Below are 21,235 nucleotides of genomic sequence, written 5' to 3'. Positions count from 1 at the left end.
GCCACCACATCAAATGTTTTCTTTTTAGATCTTGCTAGACTTTTGCTTTTTGCCTTAAATTATCCTGGGAATATTTGCCAAGCACACATGCTCTCTTTCATCAACACCCTACTTCACAAGTACAAAGTTACACACATTCATACCTGGCTGCTGTGCATCGCAACCACAGTCTTCTACTATTGGTCCAGTGGGCAGTGCCGCCAGAGTAATTTGGACGTCAAAGAAATCTTCTCAAGGGCATTTCTATGCCGCTAGCTGAAAGAAAGGAGAGTAGGTCACATTTGCCTTCATGATCTACATTTTCCTTGGCAGATCCAGGATCCAAAGTCTCAATTCTTCTCATCAGTCTTAAGTTGTATAAACTTCAGACCTTCACTTATTGGAACTAGACCCTTTGGGACACAAAAGACATTAGGAAGAAACAATCCAGCATTCATAGAAATGATTTTGAAAAAAAAATAAAAATCTATATATATATATATATATTTACTCAATTTAAATGAGTTTATTTTCACATTTTATTCTGTTTCATTAAATGAATTTAACCAGCTTCTGTGAGGGGTCTAGACTATACAGTAAGCTAAGTAGTTAGCTAAATGCTATCATCGATATGCTCATAGTTATCTGAGGCTGATGGGAGTGTCATCAGTATTACATAGATTTGGTTATAAATCAAAGTGCTGGGCTAATTAAGAGTTTTGATCTATGGATGGCTCGAGACAAAGGTTAGTGATCAGCGAACCATTATGACTCATCCTTTAGGCACATAAAAATCTGGAGTAGATTATATGATCTACCTATTGAGACATTTCACTTAACCACAATCGTAAAACCCGTAAAACATTTGAACTTGTCAGCAGTAGCCATGCAGGATGGGTTCAGTTAATGCTGATCGTGGTGGTGCAAGAGGAAAAATCATATTCACATTCATTGTCTGGAAAGCAGCACAACACAACAGGAAATTACAACCAATCTAATAATTGTTGATCTATTAGTTTGGACCAAAATGGTGGAGAACTGACACAATGATGGACATTGCCATGTCAGGGCTAATTGAGATGAACCATGGACTATCTCATCGACTGTATGAGATTTTAGGCCATTATGTTAAGAAGTTGGCACACTGTCTGAGGGAGTCATTATATAATGAAAGGATGGAGTGCCAGACAGCACGGACGCTCATCGTCACCAGTTCGACTGTGGCTCACTGTTTCGGGCAAACATCTCAGTACTCACCTCTTCATAAGAGCTCGCCCTTCATGCGGCAACATGTTGCTCTGCTCAGACCAGTCTGAACTGCCCCTCGCTAGGACACAGCCGCTCCGGCATCAAACGATATTTTTAATCAAGCGGTCAAAACCTATTGCACAAACATTCTAAAGTAGCTTAGGTCAACAGTGTCCCAGAGCCTGTTCTGTTAGCTGGAATGCTCCTGTACGCTGCGAACAGGCCTCTCTTTGTGCTTCAGTCCAGCAGCCTCACGCCACACCACACCGCTCTGGAATCCTGTTTGTTTTCTTTAAAATTTCTCAACCTAGTTCACTCCAATGTAGAAGTGCAGTGTACTCTCTCTCCCTCTCCGTGTGTGTGTTCATGTTCACTGAGCTTTAAGGTGTGCACTAAGTGTACATCTGTGTTTGTACCTATGCAGCAACAGTATAGCTCATTGAGCATGTGTTCATTTTAAGCCGGTGCCAAAGTTCACATGCTTTAAAGTGGAACATACTGGAGAGTTAAAATATGATTAACTTTGAGCATATCAGAAACTTTGTAAATCCAGCCAGCCCCAGAGTAGGTCGTTAATGTGAGCAGTAACAGATAGGTGCTTATTGGACCGAGCTCTGCTTTCTGTTGCCAACATGCCTGGTTTTTAATTCAGTCATTGCAGGCGTTTCTTCAGCAGGACTTGCTCTGGTATTTTAATGAATAAGTCTGATTGAAACACCATGATTCCTGAGGACTTGTACATTTCCAATTTGTTTCAGGGACAAGACAAAATCTTGAACTCGAATCTGTTATTTTACATTCTTGAACTCCCCACACTCATTTCTAGTCAATCCACTTATCTAACTGGTAATCTGCAATTATCCACAATACAGCAGGCTTTGTTAACACTTTCAGTGTGAGCAGACAAAAACCTCAAGCTCTCCCTCTTAAACTTTCAGCCTTCATGTTTCTGTTCATGTCTACTGTTGGCTGACCAAACTAGAAGAATTTATTATCCTGGAAACTTTTTACAAGAGTGTAAGCCAGGGAGACCAATACTATTATTCCTTCCTTCACGTTTCTTGACAACAAAACCATACAATTGACCTATTTTCCTGGTAATGATGAGTACTGCTGTCCTGCCACATGAAGTGCAAAGCTGGCTATTGGTAACAGTTTAAGAGCTCAGAAGACTTAGAGAGGTTTTCCAGATATGGCTCTTTCGTCAAGGAAACTTTCATCGTAATTTTTGTTAGAAGATGCCGTCTGATCTTTGACCAGATATTGCAGACATTACAACAGCTCGGAGGTATATTCAGTTTCAGTCATATATGGTCCCCACAGATGGAGGCTTTCCCTGCTCTTACTGTGCACGTGGGTTACAACCTGGACAGGTCACAAGTCTGTCACAGGCAACCATTCATTCCCACATTCACACCTCCAGGCAATTTAGTGGTGAAATTTTTCCTCACCTGCCTGGCTGTGGAGGAAAGTTGCATACAGGCACTGAGGGGTGGGAGTGGGGGGGCATCCACACAGAAAACACAAAGTAGGCTGACTGACAACAGATACATGTGATGGTGTGGAAAAAAAGGACAGGACAGGACAGGACAGACTGTACACTTCTGCATTTTGTTACCCTTTGGGAATGTGTGTATCCCATTTCTCAGGTTTATTTTTAAAATTTTGAGAAGTATATGAAATAAGAATCTTTGCTTTCTTTCAGACTTGATTGACACCATCTGCAAGCAGCCAACACCCACACACCTTTGCAGCATTTGTGTTAAGCTATGAAAGAAGTGGTATAGATCTTCTGATCTAGCTCTCAGCAAGACAGTGGCTAAGCCTGTTTTCCAATTTCTCAAAAATGTACTGGAGTTGATGTCTTTCATTCCCATAATTCAGAGCAAATGTAGAAACTTATTGAAGATGTACATTTTTGGAAAATGCATCAAAGCATAACTAAACATTGAAGTTGATAAGGAGTGGTGGGTGATCAGATGGATAGTGAGAGGCTTCACTGTTGTTGTCAAATAGCATCCATTTGTTATCACAATGTATTTCTCTGCTTCCATTTTTTTTGCCTGTCACAAAAACATTTCTCACTCGGATGTGTTGACTTGGTTTCAAACCCTTCGCTGCTACATTTCCAGTAACCTGAGGAAATGCCTTTTCTGGGCTGTGCCACTAAATGCCACATATAGGCGGCCCCTTCTAATACTGCAGGGTAGGCTGCTCTGAAAAAGCCCCTCCAAACTACTCTGCAGGGCAGCGCGTCCCAAATGTCCCGCACCTGCATAAACACACCAAGTCAGGAGAATTGACGGCCGCACTGCCAGGCACACTAAACCGCATGTCCAAAAGGCAGCATAATAACATACCTGGGAACAGTTACTGCGAGAAACAAAGGTAAAGTAGACTACAGTTAAGCACAAAAGGTCGCAGGGTGAGAAAGGTGCAATCGTCAAAATATGGATGCCAAGTTAAAGCCAAAATGCAAACTGGGGTCGGTTTTGCAAGTACAGACAAAACATACCTGAACATACCTGATGACAAAACACAGAACACTGCGTACGTGTGATATAAAAGAAAGCCAGAGTGAAAAGATCTTTTTCAGTCAGGGAATGAAAAGGGGAAACCAGATGGCTGAGGGGGAGACAAAGCAAAGGAAAAAAAAAGTTCCAACTCAAATTAGATCGGGTGAGAAAAACAATTTGGAAACTTCATGGATAATTAAGCAAAGTGTGTATTTAAGGGGTAGCAGAAACTGTGCTGGGACCTGAACGGGTCTGAAATGGGCCTCTGAGACAGGCGGCGTATTGACACGCAGTGACAGAGCACCTGCCTGTCAGCCTTGGCCCATATATGTTCTCATCACGGGGACAAGGCTCCATATTCACACAGCATCACATGACACCTCGTGGTTACGTAACCGTCACAACCTTCAATCTTTGTACTGTAAGTGAGACTTCACAAGGGGCCCCAGCTCTACTGCTTTATAATACAGAGGGGTCACTTTTACCCAAAGTGTAAAAATGGAGAAATGTTGATTTAGTCTAACTATTCCGTTTGTTTAATAAATGACTGTCGGCGTATCCGGGTTTGAGAAAAAAAAAAAGGAGCAATAAAAGAAAAGGAACTTAATACTCGCATGCTCGAGCAATGAAAATAGTCCTATCTATAAAACACGTTAGTTGCAAAAAAATCCTAGTTTGCTGCCACTGACTTGACAGATACCCAAGTGATAGGTCCGTCCTGCGTCATTACCTCCCCTTCCTAAGCTGCTGATGGATTTATACACTGCTCACAACTGGTTAGAGCCGGAAAAGGAGCAGGGATCCCACAGCGGGTGCAGGACCCACATTAGGGGCTAACATTGTACATGGTAATACATTTAACTCCATACTAAATGTGATGCACAGCAGAGAAGACGATGAGCAGTAAAATGACAACAAGTGAACCAGAACGACGACACCAATTTTTTGAAGTTGTCTTGTCTGGCACGGTTTATGTACTCCGCGGTATCACAACGTTCACTTTTGTAAACCTTACCCACATAAATGCAAACTTTATCTTTAATCTATGTGTGTTAGTCACTTCAAGCAGGCCAGTAGCACATGATTTCACCCAATAAATACTTAACTTTCTTTTACTTAACTCATTCCAGACTGGAACCAGATTTGGATACTCCTCTCTCAAACTTTATGCTTCTCCTTCCATTCTTATCTCCAGACCTTTGTTTCCATAGCTGCAGAAATAAAAGGATGCCATCAGTCATAACAGAAGCTAATTGTCTCAAACTATGAGGTTTTTACAGCTAATTTCTAGTCTGATCTGAGTAAAAGCCAAAGTGATAACAGTCACTTTAACATGAGGTACAGTGTTGGACTATTTCTTAGAGGCTTCCCGGTATTTTGTTTCCAAAGGTACCTTACTGTCTCTTCATATTTAGCATGCACACATCAATCTTCTCATCCGACTCTTGACAGCTTGAATGAACAACTTTCCTAAAAGTTACACTATCCCTTTAAGCTTATGTAAATTGTGTAATACTGCTATTTTTAGGGGAAAAAGTCGAAATTCTTTTGTGGTGGAAACTATCAAACTTGCTTAGATTGGCTGTTGTTCGCACTGTGCTAATACCTGAATGGACTTCATGGTTCAATCACCACTAATTCATGACCACGATCCTATTTTAAACCTTTTGCGTTTTTGGTCTGATTCACTCCTGCTGGGAGTGGAAAACATATTTCTTGGTGTCTGCGCTGAGGTAGGAGAAACATGTGAAACTTGGGTCATCTGCTGTCAGTTTGACAGCTAGCTGAGCGATGACTCCTTCCTGCGTCATCACTTCCTCCTCACTTTGCTGAGGAATTCTGCTGCCACTGTTCCAGTTTGGGAATATTCCATGTTGTTGTGAAGAGAAGGATGAGGGCATCATATTTTCCACTGTCATTCACTTGTGGGCAAGTAAGCTGCGGGCACAAAACATTCAGTGATTCAGCGAGGATTTTTTATTTCGATTTTCATTTTATTATTTATGTCAGTGTTGGGAACGCATACTGTCCGCAGTTGGTGCATCAACAAGTAATCTGAATCTACGCTGACTGTCTTCCTTGCTTTCAAACGTGTATGTTCCTCAGGAAAAATCGTCATTATCCCATCCCTTATTTACGAATTACAGCGCCATCATTCTTGGTCTTTACTACCTTCATCGTCATTCTCAGGAGCCACAGAAAAACAAAACATGATAATATTGGAGCTGCTTTTAGCGAAGCACAGTGAAAACAGTGAGTGCCAACAGACCAGCTGTGACCTTCGAGCAAGGAGTCACATATACAAGCGTAGAGGGGTCAGATTCCCACTAGATGGTCAGACAAACAGACAGACAGACGTGGAGCGAGGGTGTAGGCTGCAGTTTGACCTTGCAGCTCGCAAACAGATGGGGAAAGGCCTTTCGTTCCAGACATAAAGACAGACAGGGAGGGGTCCTGTTAGCCACTGTGCAGAAACTGCATATCTGGAAACAATTAGAGCAGATGGGAAACCTGGCCAGGGTGTTTCTATAAGGCAGAGCACAACTCTATCAAGAGTTTATTGAGAACAGTTTGTTCCTCAAATTAGTATTTCTTCATCGAACCTCCAGTCACAGAAGTGCACTTCATTATCCCAGCAAGCCTGTTTTGAAGCAGCAAACGCAGTTTTCTTCGTCTCTGTTCCATTAGAAATGCATATGTTTACCTTGAGAACCTGGTGAAAGGGAAAGCCCTTGAAGAGCAATATTTTTACAGCTGTTTATGAGGGAGCAGTCCGGCTTTGCACTAATCTCTCACCTTTTGTACAGGCTCATTAGTCATTTCCTTATACGCTGTTCAGCAGCATCAGCTTCATCAAAAGACAGATCTATTGTTGGCCTTGAATGCTATTCCCCTTCAGACACCACACAGACGCTGTTCCTCATTGTTGATGCCAGCGGGTCTGACCAGGTTTCACTGGTAATGCCAAAGCTCCAGTAGCGATGAGAGGCACTCATTGCACACTTTCCTAATGAGAGAACTTGTGGCTCCAACATTGTTCTCTCAGACGATCACGCTGTTCTTTTGCTCTGTGCTTATTTTTAAGATTATTTAGTGCCAGGAGAATCATTTTGTACGTAAACAACACACAAGTGGGAGCTTTTAAGCGAGAGCTGCATGGATTTGGGCCACCAGTCAGCTCACGTACTAATATGAAAATATATATAAAGCAATGCTACAGTGAAATTGTATAGACAAAAAAGGAAAGCATTCTATATCTTGACAGCTTTTTATCAACAATGTAATCTAATTATAAGGGGAGTTCCTATGGTCTTGGAACTGAGCCTGAGAACCCCTAAACTCAGCATTTTTTTAGCCTGTATTGTATAACATCTTCTGTTGCTCTGGAGTTTTGCGAAGTTGATGATGTCATCAAGGTTTTTGCAGCTTTAGTTTGATGAGTATGATGTTATAGCAGAAAGGCCTACATAACAAACTGGCTGTGGCGTTGGAAAGTCATATCCGCTGACCAGGCAGGAGGGTCTAACACAAACATGATATCAAATTACTTTTATGGGAAAAAATAACAATCAGCATTTTTGGGGCTTGACTGATACCTACGAGTCAAAATATCTGAGCCTTTACTGTATCGGTTTTGACCATTTAGAAATCTGACTTTCTGGATGTGCAAAAAATACAGTACTGGAGTATGCCTTCAAGGTCCACTTCGAAACATTCTGTAGTTTTCACTAATATCTCAGGGCCTTCGTCAACAGATAGAGTTTGCTCAGCTGTGATGGAATTGAAGATGCTCAAAATTTCAGTTGGACTTCGCTTAAAAGTTGAAGGGTCGGAGTTCATCAGTTGAAATAATGACCCCAGTCCCTGGAGGGTCTCCATCAGCATGTCCTTCTAAGTGCTCCAAAAATTGGACATTATCATTTCCATGGCAACTCAGCAGACTCCATCTGCTCCGAGGATCATGAGATGTGATCAAAGACACCGGACAGGAACTGATCTCAGAACAGTAAAACAAGCATAGTTTGCCAAACATAGCTTGGCTGTAGCTAATCCAATCAATCGATGCCAAACCACGAAACACACCCATGAAAGCAACAAACGATGGACACAACAGCCCTGAAGCAAGCTAACTAGCTAAGCTTACCCTGCTGCCACCACAAGTGGGCAGCAAATTAGATGATGCATGCAAACAGGAACCGATGGTTTATGGGACAGAAGACTGTTCAAAGATCAGGTGTGGGAAATGTATAAATCTTTGATGTGTATCTTTAGCCTTCACAGCCCAGATGGCTTGCTGCGGTTTTAATCATATGAAACCACTGGAACCAAACACTGCCATGCAGCCATTGCTTTATGTGTGTTTATCCAGACGACGAAATATGCACAATATATCCCAGTTGGCTGTTTTGTGGGAGGTCAGGACACTGGTTGCCATCCAAAAACGCCAAAGGAAGGATGTGAGGGAAGGAAAGAAGAAGTTCCAAGTATCTCACAGTTTGAGTCAGTAATATATTTTCCAAAATGATAGCTCTGATTATTCCATATGTATCCTCATTTGCCGCTTCATGTGTGCAACATATCCACCAACTTACAGCACCTCGTCTCCATACTTAGCCTAAAGGGTGACACAGGATCAATTCAAGGAAAGTGCTAGAAAAAAATCCATCAAAAAGAGCACCGAACTCCCGACAAGGCTGTTACTCTCATAACAAGAAAGGAACTAACAGAGTAAAGGCGATGGACAATTAACGATACAAAAGAATATAGGCAAGAAACTGAGCTTGATATTCAGGCTGGAATAGTTGCTAACTTGTTCCCCGAGTTGATTCATCTTCACCTGCATTTTCTGTAGTTTTCGCTTTGGGGCTTTGTTTTCTGTTTGAACGCGTGTCAATATTTAGTACATCTGCCTGAATGCGTCTTCATCCTTAGGGCATTTGGGAGAGAGCTTGTCTTCTAATTCCTTCAGGGAACGACTTGCAGATTCATTAACTTCCTCCTACAAGACTTGACATCTGGTTTATCCACACACACACAGTACAGCTCAATACAGTCCAGTTCAAGAGCACCATAAACTCCATCCATTCTCCATTATTATTATTATTTGGTTCAGTCCCAGCTCGCATCGGGTGAGGGCAGTTGACATGCTGGACAGGTCACAGGTCTGTCAACACCACAAATTACAGTCTCCAAAATGACCATTAAAGTATCTCTTTCAGGAAAAAAATGCAAATTATAATCTTCCTGCTGAACATTCATTGCAGGCCTGCTGTATTATACTGCATAAGTTTGAACAACAACATGAGAAGATCTTGTCAAAGCCAGTTCTGTATTCTGATGCATCTACCATACATCCACGCTGACTCCATATTCGTGGTTCAGTGTCCTACCCAAAGGAATTTTGACAAGCAGCGTGGTGGACCTAGTAATTGAACCACCAACCTTCTGATTAGTAGTTCAGTATATGCCATGTTGTTGCTGACTTAAATAAATGTATTTTATCCACCCAAATATGTCTCAATTCAAATCACAAAACACAATTTTTAACTTTTGTCACCTCCTGTGAGTGGTTGTATGTCTCTGCATGTCAGCCTTGTGATGGACCTGTCCAGGGTGTACCCTTCCCTGACCCAAGGTTCGATGGGATCGGGCCTTGATGGATAAGACTATCCCTGCCAATCAGAGGAAACATCTGGGAGTTGGACAGAAAGAAATATGTCTGTAAAAAAAAAAAGAAAGAGATAATGAGTAAAGGAGTTACATGAGAAAATAGACCTACTGTCTCGGAAAATGCTGTTCAGCGATTATGACGATGTTGCTTTACAGAGCAGCTTCAATCACTTTTAATGAGGATTCCTAATTGATTATTTTAAATTTAAATTCTGATTGGTTCATTTGTCGCTGTATCATGATAAGTTAATTTGTAGACTCATTCTGATCAGTTGGTTTGCAGTTTCTGGTCATGCAGTTAGACCAGCAGTGTGAATCACTGTTCCAGCGATTTGCCAGCGATGGTTTAAAGCTGGTTCCAGCTGGTTTTCCACTATGTTTGATTGAGATGCCATAAATGGATATTTGCACTACTGGCAGCTAAATAATCGGAAGCTTGTCACCAAGGTCTGTAGCATATACACTCTGTTTCTGACAGCAAACCAACAAACTGTAAAGGCCACCACAACGTTTATATGAAACTGTATGGGAACACAGTTCTTATGCTCACTTCCAGTAAATAACCATCCAGTAAAACAGACAGTAAACACACACTTTCAAAACCAGTTTGACATCCCTGGCAACCTCAGTATGAGAAAAAAAAGGCCCATGAATTTAATGAGAACCTTCAAAAGGTCTACCGAAAAAACTGTGTGCAGGTTATTTGATGTTGAGGGATGGTAAGGTGAAGTCTTGACTGGATCGCTGCACATCACTGCTTGAAACACCTGTCGGGGGGAAGCAGGAACCCACAAGGCAAAATGACTTTTTTTTTTTTTCTGTGCTTGAGGTAACATTTATCTTGGCAGCGAATGAGACAAAGCAGCAGCGTGTGATTAAAGCCAATGTTTTCATTCAAGGCTTTTACAGGAAGCTAATTAGTTGAGTTATGCAGTCGTGTGCCAAGCTAATAGGGGGAAGCTGACATTCCTTCAGGAAATCGGTGGCCTCAGAAAGCTACAGAATATGTATATGTGTACACACAAGACTCAATTCAAATGATTTTTTTTTTTTTTATCAAACACTGAAAAAAGTAAGGATGTGGTCTAGCTCTCTGAACCACAAGGTAAGTAAATTTGAGTACACTAAAGAAAAACTGCTCATGTTATTTAAGACACAGCTACAGACCTCCCTACATGTGAGATGTCATTCTATACCTCACTGGGAAAGAAACAGACTAATAAATCTCTCTGTTATTTGTTAAAAGAAAATGTCTATTGTTGTTATTGTTGTTTCCAAAAATGTTGAACTATTAGGAAATGACCATTAAATGTCACTAAGACCCAGCTAAATGCTTTCGGTTGTAGTTGTAAGACTGTGTGTGGCAGAAACTTTGCTATAATTACAAGCCATCATCTGTGAAGGGCCATCTGTTGGGTCATAGAGCCTACATGACCCTAAGAGGTCAGCGCATGACTTTGAAAAAGACACTAATGATGGCGTCATGGTGGTCAAAACCTGGCTCAACAGGTGGGATGGAAGCTGCTTTGCCCGAAGTCTTCGCCTGGTTTCATCTAAACATTATGGTTCAATGTGAGGTCCACAGGAGGAAGTGCTCAGTGAGAACCAAGCAGTGTGTTGGACATGATGTCTAAGATTAGAAACCCCGTCAACCTTTGGCTGAAAGGTCACTGAAACTGAACAGAGGCCATCCTGGACCCACATGGAGCTGTGTTTAAGTAAAGACCACCTTTACTTCCATATCCATGTGTGTGGCAGTAAATCTACAGCTGAGATGAGTTTCGGCTGTTTGTTGAAAGAGTTACAGCCCAAATTCTCATCGCTGTCTCTAGCCTAAACACTTTCCAGGACACGGGTTTTAAATAGGACCCTGGTTTCCACTCTCACTGCCTTTGACAGCTTAGCCACCCATCAGTCCCCCTTGTTATATCTGTACAAATGTTCCCAGGCACTCAGTCTATTGCTGGATTCCACCTGTGAGCTCCATCCAGTAAAAAACGTTTCGTCCAAGACAGATGAAAGCGATATCTTTTCCCTTGTTAACAGAGGTTGGCATATCCATCCCCCTTGATGTCTCTCACTAAATAATTTTGGAGAAAATTTGACCAAAAAATGCAGCCCCCCTTCCAAGTATGCCCCTCTGGCATTAATCAGTATATTATACCTTGGACCATTACCCCAAGTAATCCTAAACCCAACTATTTTCTACAGTCCGTGCCTGAAAAAGATTGGGTCTCATGCACGTTTCCAGGCTGAACATTTTCCACCATTCTGGGCTTTAAATAGACACACTTTCCATCTTGACAGTTCATCTGCCCACCAACCCCATTGTTAAATCTCAACAAATCATCTGAGGCTCCGGATCCATTATTAGTTTCCACTGCTTGTCTCTTCATAGACAGGCTTCGAAAAGCTTCCATCAGTTTCCAACTCTTTCATCTCTGAGTAATGGACCTGTCTCTTCTCCACTGTTAAAACCGACAGATTACCATCCGATCTATTTTCTACGTGTTTTTACAAACAAGCTACAAACTGTAAAATAAGGTTGCTATTTCCTTTTCCAGCACATCTCTATTAGTCTGTTTGTTTTGCTGATGAGTTACACATGATGCAGATGGCACGACAATGTTGTTATTCAACTGTCTTGGCGGAGCTGTTCCTCTCTGCTGCTTGCTTTATAAGAGGCTGCGTGCACTGTCGGGACAAAAATGTGAGCTTATTTTTCCATTGTGCTTTCAGAGAGTCATCACACATGCCTAAAATGTCAATAAATTATAGAATAACACTATGTTCTCTGCTGTTTGCAACCATGTTGTTTTCAACTTTTCCACTCTCATGTGTCTTGTGCAGGCAGCCAAAGAGTTCAAAGAAGTAGAAATATGCAGGCAGGAAAATCATTTTGAGATCTCGGTTTCATGTTCAGTTTACAGAGTGGTATATAGATGGTTGGTTTGAAGACTAGAGCCATGGAACATTCCTCAAATAGCCTGCCAGCTACCACTAATGGAATTTAGTTTAGTGGACAGCTGAGTACAGATAACACAACCGAAGCTTCAAAATAATAATGATCAAGGAAAACATTCGACATGCGCATACGTACACATACACCAACACTTGTACATGTATGATTCAGACAGACTTACCATGTAGACTCGAAAAACTCTGGGTGTGATTAATATGCTGGCAACAGTGTGCAAATAAGTCCACTAAGTACTTCAGCATGGTTTGTATGAATGCGTCCAGCAAGCCTCATACACGTCTCTCAAACTGGAATAAAATGGAAAGCACACAATTAAAGACGATTTTAAAGATGATTTTAGAAATGCTTCATGTACTAAAAATGCTCACTGTGAAATTAAAGTCTATATGTGGCCCAGTGTGGAACAAAAATGCAACCTTAATACAGAGTCCTTGGTGTGGCTGACTGGCCTTTTTTGTGCGTTTGATGTTTGATCTTCCCATTTAACGTTGAATGTGCTGGGAAGGTATGACTGTAGCCGCACTGAATACAAGCATGGTGGAAAGAGCCAGAAGACGTCCCAGAGGACACAGAGGGCTCCTGTGTGACATCAGACTCAGGTATGATATCATCAACCATGGTGTGATGGAACGGCACACACTGTGCGTTAGAGAAAACTGGGAGTCATTTCCACTTTCCGTGCCTGAAGGAGAGACTAAATCGGGACAGTGTCGTCACCAGGGCCCCATGTGGGGAGATAAAAATGTTGCACTGCTGAGCTGTGTCATCTGCGCAGATCCTAAAGTTGGAAGCTTCGCAGCATTGTGCAGCTTTGTGATGTCACATGGTAACAATGAAATGAGCTGTGAAGTAATGAGGCCATAAGGGGCAGGCAGCAACAGGCCTAAATCCAGACCAGGGTAGATGGCAGGTCCTGAGCCGGTCACATGAGAGCAAAATAGCAGCATCACTTCGTCGGCAAAGTCTTTTCTGGTTAATCGCCATTTGGAAAAATGATAATAATACATAAACATTAGTGTTAGAGTGATCAGTGTGGCAGTACATACAGCAATTTGACATGCTGGACTTGTTTAAAGTTGTGATCTCTAAAGCCGCTCTCTCTGCAGGCAGTGGGTCACCACACTGTTTCAGCAGAAAGGGATCGGCTGCACTGACAAATCCACGAAGACATATCACCCAATAGTTCTGGTTTCTAATGTGTTTTATCTCCTGGTTTTAGTTGTTGGGCCCACAAAACTTTAGATACCCTCAAACTCCTGGATGTGTTATATAGAGGCAGGAACTGCTCATATGACTTTAATGGAACCAGTATTGGAGGGGTCTTATAGTTTGATGGTTGTGTTTGGTGGTTGAAGGTGGTTTTCATTCCTACCTATATAAAAACACAATATGACCTTTTACCGTTAAATGACCATAAAAAAAAAGATCTTCTGAGGTAGAATTTTTTTTTTTTTCCATATCAGTCACACATCTAAATAGGGAATATATTTATTCATTTCTGACATCTTGCACAGATATCTTTTACACTACAGATGCCAATAAGTACAGACCTGAACAGGCCGCCCCTAACATTGTATCACCACCGCAGGTCAGATTACTGATTTTAACCCACGGCTACTCTCTTGGACAAATATCTTGGTCTATACTTAGTCTTGACATATCCAGGCCTACCACACACAGAGCCACATGTTTCATTTGGCCACTGGCATCAGCCCATTCACACATTTAGATCTGCAGAACAGTGAGTGTGCAGCCTGCTGATGTTCAGCACTGAGCGCTGAGTCTGACAGTAGAACAACATTCAGAAGAACACAAGTTTCCTGACTTACACTTCCAAAATTAGGGTGGCTGTCGATGACAAAATAAGTTGGAACATCTCATTTTACCTTTTCAAAACATACATAAGCCTTGAGTCATCTGTCGCTGGTGTCTGATAAATATTCTTATATTGACGATAGGCATTTCATGGAATGAAAAACACAACAGGATTTCACTCCACTTTCACCAGCTTCGAGTGACATTCCTTCGAAACCATTCAGAAACTTCCCTGTGATGTGAGATAAACTAGTTTAATAAATCAACAGCGTGACAGATACTAGATTACCCTGCACGCAAGATAACAAGTGTGACTGTTGTTTTTGAGCGTGGCAGGAGTGCGTTCCCCCATCAAGCTGTTTCCTTTAGATACTGCAGAGATGAAGTTTGGGCCCCTAGGCTGCAATGAGTGACAACACACACACTCACACAAACACAGAGGGGAAGACGCACACACACACACGCTTTATCCTCTCTGCTTTTAGAGACAGAGCACTCAACACAAACCGCACTTTCACTCATAGCTGTGTTTTTCCTCGCTCTAATAGGAGTCCTTACTGTACTGAGCCAGCATGGAGAAAGAACATATCCATATTAGGAAAAGAGCAGACATCCTTATATGGGGACGCTTCCTCTGTAGTAACAACCCAGTCTGCTGGCTTCTCCCTCACATTCCTACAGCTCCAGGTTTCTCTGGGAGTTTTTCATTTCCGATTCGCTGGCTGGAGAAGGAGCAGGACCGCCTTTCATAAGAGTCTGGCCTGGTGTGTGATCCCCCCGTTTTTCAAAAAAATACACAAACCTCCGTCTAGCCTCTTTCCTGCAATCCTCAACTCTGGGGTTTGATGTAGTAAAATAAGCCTGGCCAGGGACAGGGCACACCTGGCCTTTCAAGTTGGTCATAGACTAAACCTCATTAGGCAGGTGAGAAGCCAGAGAACATGTAGCCTTTGTTCCCGTAATATCTGCCCCACATGCCTACATGGGCCGGGCTGCAATATCGCTCAAGACGACTCAGGATTTTTAATCATCATTTGCTCTTACTAAGACTGAGTGGAGTCAAAACATCATGTCAGATGTGAAATTGAATCTCCAGCCTTTGTTTTGAGCAGAATCCTGCTTGCCGAAATAAGAATAGCTGTCTAATGCTCAAATCAACAAACATCCATTTTGTGAGAGGGAAGGCCATTAGCTGGGAACATTAGTCTTTATCCCCTAAATACCTGTCCTGCATAGCTTGGCAGGGCTGCACATTTAGCTCAGGTAACTCAGGAAAGTGACCATCAGGATCATCTCGTAGTATTCACTGACGGGAATGAATGGGAGGACTGTTGCAGCACATGTTCTATTATTCATTTGTCAGATCTATTAGGTCAGTGTCTTGAAAGCAAAAGGATACCAAAATGAATACAAATGTATACAGCAGAACTTTGTTTGATCTTTTTTATCTCACATTATCGTCATCTTACAACTCCTCAGATTTATCTTGTGACCCGTGACGACTCAGCCCTGGTCAGGTAAACAACCAACACCACAACGGTGTGAGTCTGTGTACGCTTTGATGCAACAGTACAGTCTTATCACATAAGGCCTAACAACATCTCACTGAGGGGCCACCTCTCTTCAGAATGAATGCCTTCTCATACGCTTAGCACATATAGTGATAATGCTTCATTTCATGGTAGGTTATGGAATTGTGCTATACTTTCAGAAGATGCCGCTTATGACAAAATATTCTATATGCTATTTTTATCAAACAAAAGGGATCCTAAAAAGTATTTGTGATCGAAAAGCTTAATTCATCCATCCATCCATTCATTCATTCATTCATTCATTCATTCATTCATGCCCCTGCACTCGTGTTCAGATAAGTAATCCTCAAAGCTGTGGCTCAGCCACTGATGTCAGTGAACAAAAATGCTCCTACAATGTCTCCGAGGCTCTAAGTACATAAGACAAAGCCAAACTGTAAACAGCTGCCAAGTCTCTGTGCTGGAACAAGCTGATAGATAACCAGCTCAAATGAATGACAAAATGACTTTCCATCCAACAAATGCTTGCTGTCAATTTACCAAAGTACAGGCTGTCTGTGTACCTTTGAGGCCAAAGCTGAGGAATGCTGTTTGAGCGCTAAAAGCCTTAACTGTACACACACATCAATCAGTTTATTAAACCACTGCATTTTTTGCATTTTTATTTATTTATTTTTTTTTTATTGACTGTTCTTCTTTCACATGAAGCTCTTTGTAGCTTCATTTTTGAACTATGCTGAGTTTTTTTTTTTTTTTTTTTGGTTCCTCTTTCTTTAAAAATTAATATTTATAGGTACCGGCTGTCTGTTTGTGAAGTCAGTCTTCAGGAATTCCCAGTGTGGGGTCCCAGGTCTCTAACCAGACTTAACCTCCCATTCCAGATGAAAGCTGCACTGAGAGAGACAGTGTTGTTTGGCTGAGCAGCAGAGCCTTGCCTTCAGACAGCAGGAATGTGGGATGTCTGGAGTGGGGGTCAGGAAGCGAGGAAAGAATGCCAAGTATGTCCATGTTTGTCCAGGGCTGGCTCTCCATTCAGCCCCCAGTGACGTCCTGCGAGGGCCAGCGAGTATAAAGAGAGCTCACCTCTCCAGTCAGAACTCAGATCAACTCCTCTACCGAAGCTAAACTCTAGCTTTCACCAAGAAAGAAAGGAAGAAAGAGAGACTGACCGGAGCAGCAGCGAAACGCTACGAGACAAGAGATCAACTTGATCAGAAAAGGTTTCTCAAGTTCAGACTCTTAAGACTAAAGGAAGACTTTCTCCGCAAGACTTAAGGAAAAACTAGAATCTATTTCTCCAAGGAAGAGAAGATGTCTGCTGGAATGAAGAAGATGATTTTGCTACCTTTCCTGTGCATCCTGCTCTCATACATGGTAAGTAATAGAACACATTTTTAAATGGCATTGCACTGCTGTTTTTTGGTATTACTGGTTCATTATCTGCCAAAGACTTGAGTCTTTAACTGCGACTTTAGACAGTCAGCTCATCAGCTGTACCCTCTTTGCACTGGCTGTATGTGGAGATGATATTTACCTGCTGATATTTACCTCAGGCTGCAGGTCAGGAGTGCAGCGGCCAGTGTTCCTGCCCCTCCACTCCCCCTCAGTGCGCTCCAGGAGTGAGCCTGGTGTTGGACGGCTGCGGCTGTTGCAGGGTGTGTGCCAAACAGATGGGGGAGCTTTGCACCGAGAAAGACGCCTGTGACCCTCACAAGGGGCTCTACTGCGACTTCGGAGCGCCCATCAACAGACGCATAGGAGTGTGCACAGGTGAGCCGTTGGCTAGACAAGTCTCGACTTTCTCTGTGCAATGGGAACAGTAGTCTGCTTTAGATTTGCTCCGTGGATGAACTGAATCATGACGTCTCCACTGCTGTTTCCACCACAGCTCGAGAGGGAGCCACCTGTGTGTTCGGAGGAATGGTGTACAAGAGCGGAGAGACTTTCCAAAGCAGCTGCAAGTACCAGTGTACCTGTCTGGATGGAGCTGTTGGCTGTGTCCCCCTCTGCTCCATGGACATCCGACTGCCCAGTCCTGACTGCCCCATGCCCAGGCGAGTGAAGGTGCCAGGGAAGTGCTGCGAGGAGTGGGAGTGTGATTCTCCCTACACACACACCTTCATGGGCTCTGTTCTGCCTGGTAAGTTTCTCTGCTTTACCATGAAGTGTGCTTTTTATTCTTTCATTGGTGTGTATGCTGACATGAGCTGTGATCAGAATGGTCTTTTTAATCAGCTGCTATGTCTTGTGTCCACAGCCTACAGAGAGGAGGAGACCTATGGCCCGGACCCCTCCTTGATGAGGGAGAACTGCCTGGTTCAGACTACTGAGTGGAGCGCCTGCTCTAAAACCTGCGGCCTTGGCATCTCCACCAGGGTTACAAATGATAACCGTGAATGCCGCCTTGAGAAACAGACCCGGTTGTGCATGATGCGACCCTGCGAGTCACAGCTGGAACAGAGCATTAAGGTGAGTTTTTGTAAAACTGCACCTCTCACACAGTCTCCACAGCCGAAGTACAAGCACAAGTGCAACAACAACAACAACAACAACAAAAAAGCCTTCTGACGCTGTTTTTTTCTCCTTCATCTTCCTCCTGCAGAAAGGGAAAAAATGTATCCGTACTCCCAGACTCTCCAAGCCCATGAAGTTTGAGATCTCCGGCTGCACCACCACCAAGTCCTACAGGCCAAAGTTCTGCGGCGTCTGCCTGGACGGCCGCTGCTGCACCCCCCACAGGACCACCACCCTGCCCATGGAGTTCAAGTGCCCCGACGGACAGGTCATGAAGAAGCACATGATGTTCATCAAGTCCTGCGCCTGCCACCACAACTGCCCCGGGGAGAACGACATCTTTGAGTCCATGTATTACAAGAAGATGATGGGAGACATTGCATGAGCTGCTGAAGGACGATCAGAGCTTCTGACTTGAAAAAAAAAAAAAAGAAAAAAAAAGAACTCCATCTCATTTTGCAGCTCATTATATATGATTTTTTCGTGTGTTGTTTTTTTTTTTTTTTTGTCACTTTCTCGTTGTAAAGATAGTCCAGACACTTGTCTAAGTGTCTGTTTTGCATGGCTGGTGCACATCAGCCACATAGACTCAGACAGAGGGTTGCATAGCAGCTCCAAGAGATTCCTGCACTATAACTTCTATTTTTGACTAACCTGCTGCCAGGTTTCTGCCCATCCCCCTTGAAATCATTGTTAGAACCCCCGTCCATTTTTTTTATATGAATTTTTATACCTTATCTAAAACTTGACCTCCTCTAAAAATGAGGTGTCTAATAACTCCCTCTAACCCCCCAAACTCCAGACCAGACCTGCACACTCTAAGCAGCTGTACAGGGAGCAGGCAGACCACAGCAGGCCAGTGTCCCCCCCCCCCGCCCCGTCCAAACAGGTCTGAATGTGCCCGTGTGTGTGTATGTGAGTGTGTGTGAGTGTTTGTTAGCGCAGGCCTGAATGTCATGCCTTGTCTGTATCTGCGCTGTCCAGTCAGCTTGCAGAATAGAGGAAAGGTCAGAGTTTCCACCCATCATGTGGATGAGAAAGAAAGCAGCTTGCTGATGTTTATGGTTAGATTTGGAACACAGTGGACTTTTCCACGGCACTGAGGAAAAAACAAAAACAGACACGGATTCAGGCCAGAAGGAAGAAACCAAGTGTCTATAATATAGGGAAAAAAAAAAAATAGAAGAAACGACTGGAAGAATTGTAATTTCATTCCTTTTTATATTGTTGATGTGTAAATGATGTATATATTTGTACAGTTTAAGTTAATTTAAAAGCCAAATTTGTTCTGTGCTTCAAAATGTATCGATAGTGTATTTTTTGTCAACAGTATTTTTTACTATTTTATTGAGAAGTGTGACAAAAACGTTACATGTTTTACTTTGTAGCTGGAAATAAAATGTTATATTTTTTTATACAAACACGTGTTCTCTGCTTTTTATTCTTATATCAACAAGTAAACATTTCCTCACCTTCAAAACTGCTCCACACATGTTCCACTGAATGGCTACCAGACTAGATCAACATATTAGAAAGGTGACTGTTCGTTTATTTTAGACATGAATTTTGTGTTTTTGTTCAGCTTTTCAGACATGACTAAAACTGATCCATCACAAAATGCATTTTCTCAAATTCAACTCGTTATTAAACATGATCCTGGAGAATTTATTCACAGTGATATTTATATGTGGAAATTTTTATTTCCTCCACAGGAGTAAAACATATCACTTTTTATGTGATGATCTTGTTTAGTTATTCTTTCCTCTCATTCGGCTCTGTTTCTTCAGTAAACTAGGTGAGCTGTCTGAACTGACCAAAAATACTTTTATCGCTGATCGACTTGGTAACATCAGCGTTTTAAACAAAGTCTTTCTGTTTTTACTGGATAAAGAGAAAACCTGATTTCAAATGAGACAAAGTCTGATGTGGAGATGGAGCATTTTCAAATCTCCCTCTCTGACAGATTAAAGAAAAGGAGAAATGGGCACTTAGGCAGTCCAATATCGCCACCTAGTGCTCTGTTTTTGCTGTTCTCATTTTAGAGCATTTCAAGGTTGGTTTTTGTGTGTGCATGTACGTTGGCTGATCATTCCAGTTTCAGGATTCAGTCGTGTCCCGACTGGCCACATTTATTTGAGCTTATTTCTGCTTTATTTTCATACTTTAAGTTTTTCCTCTGCCTTTTCGTTTTTCCTCTGCTGCTTCCTTTCAGGTCACATGCCATAAAACGTATAACTCAATGAGCTTCAGCTCTGCTGCTGGTTTTGTTACAGAGCTGTGCTGGTTGTTTCATCCTGTTTCTGGTGTTTCGGCTCAGTTAAACTAAATGTCTGCTGTCTACAACCTGAAACTATAGAACACAGATGAAGGTAGGTGTCAAATTTCCCAAAATGTCGAACTGTTCGTTTAAACCTGGCCATCTCTTATTCTTTTGAGTCCTATTTTATTTGGTGGAAACTAAAGCAAGAATGAAGATCACCTCCCCCCTCTTGCCATGACTCACGTCTACACTGGCTATATCCCTTTTTTAATAGTAACAACCACAGAATCACGGAGATGCCAAAACCAGGGTTACAATGTTGAATTGAATAACATTCTAAACAGATTGTGTGTCAGGGTGATGATTCATGTTCTCAGCTTCTTCACCCACGGACACCAACAAGTTCACACTGGAACTATAGTGTAAATGAATGTGTGTGCAGAGAGCTGCTGGTTCATCGTGGACTGTGTGAGTCAAAATAAAATAGAATCTGTATATATATATATATATTACACAATATTGAATGAATGAGTCACTTGTGTTTACGTCTCTAATATTCAATGAGATGTCATGATGATAAAAAATGATTGATTGAAAGAGTTTAAAAATATTAAGATACCTACTCAGTAAACGTAGATTTGTTATCATGCATTTTAATTATACAAGGGCCATTAAATTAATTTACCAAACAGAGATTTCCAGATTAGATTTATTTCTTTTC

The 21,235-nt window shown here is 42.1% G+C and overlaps 2 protein-coding genes across 3 annotated transcripts in view; one reads left to right on the top strand and one right to left on the bottom strand.

Annotated features, from left to right (window-relative positions):
- The window catches only part of LOC115037956 (protein LEG1 homolog), a 30,348-nt gene extending 17,729 nt beyond the window's left edge, over positions 1-12,619 (bottom strand). The window contains exon 1 of one of the 2 annotated variants that reach the window (XM_029496754.1): positions 12,557-12,619. The gene's annotated coding sequence lies outside the window, so the exon portion shown is untranslated. Of the gene's footprint in view, positions 1-143; positions 212-12,556 lie in introns of those variants that run through there. The other variant, XM_029496752.1, reaches the window with a different exon arrangement.
- A 4,432-nt stretch (positions 12,620-17,051) lies between these two features.
- On the top strand, positions 17,052-18,639 carry ccn2a (cellular communication network factor 2a). The gene is made up of 5 exons (XM_029496298.1): positions 17,052-17,114; positions 17,294-17,510; positions 17,629-17,880; positions 17,998-18,209; positions 18,343-18,639. Exons 1-5 carry the CDS (start codon positions 17,052-17,054, stop codon positions 18,637-18,639), a joined length of 1,041 nt encoding a protein of 346 aa, XP_029352158.1.
- The last annotated feature ends 2,596 nt before the right edge of the window (positions 18,640-21,235 follow it).

This window comes from Echeneis naucrates, chromosome 24 (genome assembly GCF_900963305.1).
Source record: "Echeneis naucrates chromosome 24, fEcheNa1.1, whole genome shotgun sequence".
Taxonomy (NCBI): Eukaryota; Metazoa; Chordata; class Actinopteri; order Carangiformes; family Echeneidae; genus Echeneis; species Echeneis naucrates.
Note: the sequence above shows the minus strand (reverse complement) of the source record. Positions and strands in the feature narration are given on the sequence as shown.

Coding starts and splice junctions, on each gene's coding strand:
- ccn2a (XM_029496298.1), top strand. CDS start 17,052: ATGTCTGCTGGAATGAAGAAGATGATTTTGCTACCTTTCCTGTGCATC. Junction 17,115..17,293: donor GCATCCTGCTCTCATACATG/GTAAGTAATAGA, acceptor TATTTACCTCAG/GCTGCAGGTCAGGAGTGCAG. Junction 18,210..18,342: donor AGCTGGAACAGAGCATTAAG/GTGAGTTTTTGT, acceptor TTCCTCCTGCAG/AAAGGGAAAAAATGTATCCG.